The 8,852-nt window shown below is 37.7% G+C and overlaps 1 protein-coding gene across 1 annotated transcript; it reads left to right on the forward strand.

Annotated features, from left to right (window-relative positions):
* The first annotated feature begins 1,050 nt into the window (after positions 1-1,050).
* On the forward strand, positions 1,051-2,583 carry LOC131025761 (uncharacterized). Its single transcript, XM_057955548.1, has 2 exons — positions 1,051-1,758; positions 1,867-2,583. The coding sequence occupies exons 1-2, from the start codon at positions 1,051-1,053 to the stop codon at positions 2,581-2,583; spliced, it is 1,425 nt and encodes a 474-aa protein (XP_057811531.1).
* The last annotated feature ends 6,269 nt before the right edge of the window (positions 2,584-8,852 follow it).

The following is an 8,852-nucleotide window of genomic DNA, read 5'->3' on the forward strand; positions in this document are numbered from 1 at the left end:
TCACAGTCTGTTGTTGGATAACATTAACTTCTAATGTTGGACTAACATTTGAAGTAACATTGGCTCTACTGTTTTGTTTCTATAGGTATATCTCTTCATTTTCCTGGTTCTCTCTCCTTATCTTTTTCCTTGGTGTTCTTATCAGTTTTTTGTGTTTCTAGGGTTTGTTCTTCTGATGCTTGATCCGCCTCTCCTTGTCTCTTGTGATATGATTTTCGAATTTTGATTTGTTTTTGTGAGGGAGATTTTTATGGGATTTGATTTTATCTCGTGGCTTAGTGGTTGATGTTGGCTGGGATCTTCTCGTGTGTATTTAAAGGGGTTGTTCTGATTGTTCATTATTATCTTTCATTTCACAAACCCTTCTATCGAGATTTGTGCAGTGTCTCCATTTGAAGCTCAAAAGTCATGGACAAAAATCCTGGCCTTTCCTCTCTCATCAAGAGTCTGATCCAACACTTTGGATCACCGGAAAGTGCAGCCAAACATCTCTCCGCCCTCCCTCAGATGGCCGAATCAACCGACAAACCCTCGTCTTCTCAAACTCCGGTGGAAGTCCCAGGAGGAATTTTTCCTCCAGCTCCTTCTCCAAAGGGCTCTCCAAAGAGAAGTACCACTGAATCATCTGTGGGAGCTGATGTTGATCCCGTCTCCTTGCAAATGATAGAAACTCCCATCAACCCTGAGCCGATCTCCACTGTTCCTCCTCTTGAGAGTGTTCATTCAAAAATGGCACCTGGTTCCTCTGCGAAAGGTGACGAAAACCTCACGAAGGGGAAAACTTCTGTTCATGCGACCTCGAAAAAATCCACAGAACATCCAGCTTTTGGTGTTACTCAACATCAAACTCCTCTTCCTACTCCAAGCGAAGAGTCAATTCCGTCTTCAAAAGAGGAATCAGCGCATGCTTCTCAAGATACCTCTATGGAGAGAATTGGGGAAATTGCCAAAGAGGCCCTGCTTGATCTTGCTTCACAACCGGGGTCAGATGTTGATAAAGTTTCTATTGTTGCTGAAGAATAATGTGCTGCTGGTGATATACCCACATCCATGGATGTTGATGACTCTGAAAAGATTCCTGATGTTGGTCAGGATGTTGATCCAGAAGAAAGCACAGATGTGATTGATGTTGACACCTTTGTTCCTGACAAGAAAAGCCGAAAACGTAAAGCTGGAGTAGCCTCTCTCAGGCGGTCCTCAAGGTCAAAATCCACACGGGTGATCCCTTCTACTCTCAATCTTCCTAGCAGAGAAGACAGTGATGTTGGTCCAACATCACAGCCTCATGTTCTCAAGCCAAAGGTTGAACATTCTCCCAACTCTAAGAGTGGAAAGGTATCTTCTGCCTCTCACACTACCTCCCCTCGCATCAGCTGCTCTGGAAGCTCCTCTGAATCAGAGGTTGAGGTTAGTAAGTCGTACTCCACTCATTTTTACACTCGTGAAGCAAAGAATGCTCTCAAAGTGTTGGCTGCTAGGAAGTTTCATAATGATAGACGTGCGGATGAGGATTTCTTTTCAAAGTATAAGCTTGATATCCTTTTGCAAGATAGGGGTATGTGGGGTAAGGTTGTTAATGTGTTTCCCTATGATGCTGAGATTGTTAGGGAGTTCTATGTTAATCTGATGACAGAAGCTTTTGACCCAAAATCTGTTAAGTTTGGGAAAGTTTTTGTTAGGGGTAAGGTCTTTGATTTCTCCCCAACTGCCATTAACAAAGCATGTTACACTGCGAATACCAACACTGATGATGTTGAGGTTAATGATGATGAGATGACTAGGGAGTTGACTGGAGGGAAACTTAAGGCTTAGACCTCGAAGTTTGCTGCATCCACTTTGTCTTCGAAATATTATGTGCTTCACAAGATTGCAGTTTACAACTGGCTTCCAAGCAAAAACACTACTGCTCTAACCAAGGAACAAGCTGAATTTATCTTTAAAGTTGGTAAGCCTCTGGCTTTCAACTTTGGTGAGCAAGTGTTTGCTAACATCTCTCGTGCAGCCTTTAAATCCACAGGTGGAAGTATGCTTCCCTTTCCCAGCCTCATCTACAATCTCTTGGTTCAGCAAAAACTTAAGGAGAGAGAGGAAATTGTGCTTGTTGAAGAGAAGAATCTACTTGAGTTTTCCAAAACCCTCCTCACTCCTGATCGTGTCAAAGATCTCCCCTACGAACCTCCACGTGCTGGTCCTACCTTGTCTCCTCAGCCTGATGATGAAGCTGACTCTGCTGAAGCTGAGATTGACATGTATGGTGAAGACGAAGATGTTGATCGTGCGACTACTCCTGATGTTGCACTTGATGTTTCCAACATCATTTCTGTCAAAGCACATCTCACTAGAGAAACATCCACATCTCGTAAAGGCAAGGAACCAGCTGGAGATTCAGAAGTTGAGATTGATCTTGATGTTGCAGAGCTCATCAAGGCCAGAGAGGATCTTCTCAAGCTCAAAAGACAAGTGCAGTTGATGGTGGATCGGACGATCAAGATGGGACAGGACATGCTTGCCCGGGTCGAATGTTGTGACCAAGTCTTCGCCAAACTCCTACCTTTTCCTTCTTCAACAAAAAAGGGGGAGTAGTGTTTCTGAAATTTGTTGACAGTTTTTGTTCCAAAACATTTATTGTTTCTTTGGTGATGTGTTTGATGCGTGGACATCGTGAATTTTTTTTGTGGTGCATGAGCACCTGTTTTTGGTAACATAGTTTATGTTATCTTGGTTTTTTGATTATCTGTTGGTTCAACATTTATCATGTTTTTGATATACCTTCGTATATTGTGTTGGGCAGGTTAAATGAAGGTCTTGGCCTTCGGCCGACCTTTATTTTGATCAAATGAAGCTAAGGTTTCATCTTGGTTTTTGATCAATGTTGATCGAGAGGTTAAATGCTCTGAATGTTGCTGCTTGTTTTGTTCATTCTAAGTATGTTAAATGCTCTGAATGCTGCTGCTTGTTTTTGTTCATTCTGAGTTTGTTGATCGAGAGGTTAAATGCTGTGAATGTTGCTTTTCCCTCTTCTGTTTTTGCAGGTTCTTTCGTTTCTTTATTCAGGGGAGTTCTTAAACTTTCTCTTGTTTGTTTCAAACCGTTTGTTGAGTCAACATTCAGTTTGTGTTTCTTAAGGTTGTACCTCAAGTGCTTCTTAAGGTTGTACCTCTTGTTTGTTTCAGGGGGAGTGTTTTTACGACATCTCCTCTGGACTGATTTTGAGGTTCACCTCTTGTTTGATTAAGGGGGAGTTTCTAACTCTTTCTTGATCTGAACTCCTGTAACATAGAATTCGTGTTTTTGTATATAGTTTTTTTTCTTTGTTTGTGTTTTTGTTGCAGGAAGGAAAAGATTAAGGGGGAGATTGTTAGAGTCAATGTTGACTCCGACAATGTTGGGACCAATGTTGATAACATACGTGTTTTCAATGTTGGGTGGAATGTTGATAACATTCATGGTGTCAACATATCTGGGTTGCAACCAACATTCCGGAGTCTGCCTTGACTCCATACTTTGACTCTCCATTGGTAATTGTATATATTAATCTTTACCTTCCTTTCACACTTTTTTATTCTTTGGTTGTGGAATAAAGGTTTCAAGCTTGTTGACCACGTTTTCAATAAATGGAAAGGCGGTTTTTTTCATGATCCAAAGTAGTGGGGTGTTTGTTCCTACTTTTAAGGAGCCATGATCTTTTCAACCAACATTCCAGACTGGTCGACTAGCAGTTTTCGGAGGTGGATTGCAGCGGTTATTGGAAGCTTCTGGAAGTGGAAAGTAGAGGAAACTGACCACGACATGAAGGTCTATAAAAGCAGCAAGAAGCCTCATTCATCCTTACGTTTTGGAAGTGCAAAATCAGAGACTTAACATCCACCCGCAACCATCTCGTCATTTACCTGCTGCAAACGTGTCACCAGCTCTTCAAGGATTGCTTTGACGAAGTAGACTTAGGCATCCAATCTGTAAAGTCTATCTTTGTATCGACGGGACGTCGAGGGCAAGAGTTGAAGTGCAAGGCCATTGGAGCGTAGCAGGTTGTTTGCTTTGTCCGATTAACTTTAGTTATTCGGCTGTTTTGGATTCTGTGTTGTATCAACATCGTAGTACCGAAAGTAGATAGGTTGGTTTATCTTAGACAGTCATTCTGTAAAGATAGATCTCCAAGAAGATCCAAATCTGTAATTTGTATTGTTGATTCAACATAGTGATTTTAGCCTTGAGGCACTCACGGGTTATTTATAATACGTGAAAAAAGTATTCCTGTGTGTTATTTATTTCCGCTGCATGTTGATAGTAATGTTAGTAACATTCTGTTGATAACATTGCATTCAACATTACTCTTTTCTTTACACAGTTTTACTTTGTTGGTAATTTGGGACACTAAACTTTTTCAATAAGGTTCACTTCCCACCGTCTCCCTTCCCTCAACTTGCATAATAATTAGTTTATTATTTCATTATTTGTATAAATAAATTAATAATATTCACAAATTACTCAGATTGGTAGTAATAGATGGTCAAACTGGTGATGGAAATGAGATTAGTTTGGAAACAAATTTGATAACATGTTTTAATAGCATAACTTACATTAGGCAGACTATTTTCTTAGCTTAAATGAATTAATTTCATGCTTTTCTCTAGATAAGTAAATTGTATCGGAACTACTACATGTAAATCTCTATTCGTTCTGAAGTTTAGTTTTCAAGTTTGTTTATTTGATTGTATTTTATCTATTTGTTAGGTCCGGAGGGTCTCGAATAGGTGTATGGGGGGGGGAATACACCTATAGGCTATTTTTCGAAATCAGATGGATCTCAAGATAGAGATCAAAATGAAACTTTACACACAAACTCAGACACCTGTTTACTGAAAAGAGTTTTGACCAAAACAGGGTTGATGACTGATACTGAAAGACTCTTCAGTAAGGAGTTATCAGTTAAGACACAAGAACTTAACTGATGCACGTAAAGGCTTCAGCCGAGTTTGATGAAAATAGAGATATTATAAATCTTCCTGACTATCAGAGGATAGATCAGTTAGACTGATAACATACGCAGCGGAAATACTTTTATTTCTCAATAGCCTTTGTTGAGCACGTTGTTAGTCTTAAGTTTCTCTTTGCAATTAATCAGTATTCAGTTTATCAAAGTAAGAACACAAGTAGGAAAGTAAAACTGAAAGCTGTAAATAACACAGAGATTTTTACGTGGTTCGGAAAACACTTCCTACATCCACGGTCGGTTGATTAAACCAACAACTTCACTCTGCAAGTGCTTACGGGTGCACAGCAAACCGAATTCGTGTGCTTGCCGGCTGCACACAACCGAATCAACTGAAGATCCAATCTTCAGTACCAACACACCTTGTTGGATTTCTCACTCCTAGCACGAACTGGCACTAGGATCTCATGGAGTCAGAGTACCTTCCTGAACTCCTTTTCAACTTAAACACTCGATTCTATCGGTCGAAGGGAGGTTTGAAATCTTGCCAACTAAACTTCAATGAACAAGTTCTTTGGAGCTAGTTTTGACCTAGGCTCTGGGTAAACAGAGGTTTGCCTAAGGTCTAAGAGAATATATGTAATCAGCAGTGACTGATTTTTGGCTTTGGAATTCTCTTCTTCGATTCAAGCTTTGGAAATTTGAGCTTTGGGCTGAGACGCAATTTTGGCAGAGCTTCAGCTTGTGTTGTTGAATCGGTGAAGATTGAAGTGATCCTCGAGCGCTATTTATTGGAGAGGTCTTGAATAGATCCATTGGTGGAGAAGGTCTTCAAGAATTCTTCCGTTAGAGAGTAATTTGAACTTGGGCTGAGGCTTCAATCTTCGAGGTTCCTTGTTTGATGAGAACGGCTATGTTGAAGAGCAGGAGATGCGACATCTCTGATAAAGTAGTCACCAAATAGGAATGACCTCTGCAGAGAGAGGATGATCCTGAGATCTAATGCGGCTGTACTTTTGGAGTACGTGGCTTCCTTTGAACGTTGGAGGTTCAGTCTGAGGAAGAATGTTTAACTGATACTTGACTTTAGTACCAGTCCGCTGATTCCACATGGCACGCATTAAGTAATCAGTTCATGACTGATTCTTCAATTGATACTTCAGTTGGCAACTTCAGTCTTCAGTCTTCAGTCTTCAGAACAACAACTAAACTAGAAAAGAACTCTAACACTTGAGTTCGAACAGTTCTAGTCTATTACAATTAAGGCCTATGAATTTTGGTATCATCAAAACAAAGGATTAGGATATTCCATTAAGTTCCCAACACTATTTTATAGAATACATTGTTGTGATATGTGCCATGACCCATCGAAATTTCTGGATTTTAGGTTATAGGTTCTATTTTCTTTCCTATCTATATAATCACATCAAAGCATGGACTGTGAACATCATTGTTACAAACCAAACTATATATCATTTATTTATGTGAAGTATTGTTTAATTTCAGTACTTTTCTTTATGATTTGTTTGTTTGGGTGAGCTTATATCTTTTGTTTCTATTGGTGCAACATATCAAGGCTATAATACATCTGAAGAGGTGAGTTTTTTTATGTCATGTTTTTAAGTATTCATTTGGGTTCACATTCTTTTATCTTTTAAGTATTAGTGATAGAATCAGTTTCATTATTTTTAGTTGCCTAAATATGAGATTATTGCTTGATGGTCTGAACCAAATCTATTAACTATATAACCAGTAGAGTGGGACGAGAAGTAGTAGCAGGGTTTTGGGAGTTCATAAGCTTTTTATCTAATAAATCTTCTTGAAACTGATAAATGTGTTTCAATTTGCTGGTATTTGTCACGTGTTACCTACATATGAAAATGAAAAAAAATCACCACTTTATCTTGCTATCAATTTATCACAAACATAATTATAGCTCTTTTTGAAAATGCAGTGTGCTCATATACCCTATTATTTTATTTTTTTTTAAATCCATATTACCCCAATATATGGAATTTATTAGGCAGTACCTATTTTATCATCCTTTTAAATATATCCTCGGTAGTTTTTTTTTTTTTGGTAGTTAAGGGTTATTCAACACACCATGGATATCGAAGTGGAGCCTTCACAGACAACATTCGATTTTTCTTCATGATTTCACGGAGATTCAAGACTACTGCATTAACGGAATGCCGGTTTGGTGCACTTCGGTCTCCAAGAACGTCATCTGCCTGTTCTACACCATGGAGGAAACCATTCAGGACTCTCTCGACCCCTTCTGCAATTACTGTGAATTATCAGGTTTTTTTATTTGATTTCAGTGTATCCATTTCAATCTTCACTTTTTCTTGAGAAATTTTTTATATGTATGCTTCTAATTCACTTTTCTTTTTCTTATGATTGCATCAGTATCTTTAGTTTGCATGATTGACTCAATTTCTTCATCAACAAGTTCTATTTGATAATTTATTGCAGTTGAGTTTTGTCTCTTATTGTTGGTGGTTCATTTAGTTTCTTTATGCAGGTTGGGGTCACCACTTTGCAAGCGAAAGTACCATTTTATAATTCATGCAAAAGAAGATTGGAATAAGTCGTTGGATGAAGATTTTGCTGAATTTGAGAGCTTTAAATTGTACAGATTGATTCACTGCAATGGATTCAGGCATTTCATCTGCATCAATGGTTTGAAATACAATTTAAATTTGTTTTGTACAGAGGATAGTATGAAATTCTGGGACTGTCTATGCACTCTTCTTAGAGCCAGATTCATTTTTCTTCAACACATGTGGTTTATCGATCTTCGGATTTAGTTCAAAAACAGGGGAAACAACACCAATGAGGTTCGAGAAACTGGTGGATTCGCTGAGAAAAAACTGTAGGTGGCCAGCAAGAAAGCTTGAGCATGTGCTCCTCGTGGTCGTTGATCTATTGAAAGAGCACAAGAATGAGAATCTCGGGCGCGAATGTGGCATGTCGCGGCAAGAACTGAGAGACGGGGCGAGGAGGTAGATTGGGGACACTGGCTTGATCGATTTCATGCTGAAGTCGATAAACTGTTTCATAGTGGATAATCAGATCATCCGTCGTGCCACGAATCCCTTATCCATGTGTGTTGTTTCACGAAAAATTTAATTTCAAGAATGATTAACTTTGCTTGGTGCACAACTACTATTTGTTTTATTGCGATATAGTATATTTCACAGTAGAAATTTATTATTATGGAAGTTTTGAGTTATATAAGTAATTCATGTAAATTAAATTATGAATTAATTATTTAGAAAAATAAAAACAGATGTTGTGTTTTTGTGATTGCCCTACTCACCATCATGCTAGATGGATAAGGTTTTTTAAAGTCGAGGTGTGTATGGGATTTGACTGAGAAATTAAAGTGACTTTTTCTATTGTTATGTATAAGTTGATAAATTTAATTTAATAGAAGTTTTTGATAGATTGTGACTTTGTGAGGTAATTTTAAATTTTATTTTTTTTATATCATGGAGATTTAGTTGTTGTTCTATGATTATTATTAAAATAATTTTATTGTTAAATTTTAAAAAAATTGTTCACTTCTTTTGAATTTCTTGCAGATAAAATAAGTGTAATAAAAAGAGTTGATGTAAATTCTCTTTAATATATCTTTTTATTTTAGTCTGACATGTATGTAGACCCTTTTTTAATGTTAATACTTTTTTAGTGAAAAAAAAATTCTATAATTAATAAATATGTTATAATTTCTATAGATTATAATATGAGATGATTCCCGTCGAAAATTATTGTATCTTGTCAGAAAATATCAGTCGTAGTTATAAGTTATAACCCCTCATCATAAAATATTCAGCCTCACTAATTATTAACTAAAAGCTTTTTCCCTAAAAAACAAACTAAAAACGTTAAAAACGCAATAGCAACTCTACATCTA

Source organism: Salvia miltiorrhiza, chromosome 5 (genome assembly GCF_028751815.1).
Source record: "Salvia miltiorrhiza cultivar Shanhuang (shh) chromosome 5, IMPLAD_Smil_shh, whole genome shotgun sequence".
In the NCBI taxonomy this organism is placed as follows: Eukaryota; Viridiplantae; Streptophyta; class Magnoliopsida; order Lamiales; family Lamiaceae; genus Salvia; species Salvia miltiorrhiza.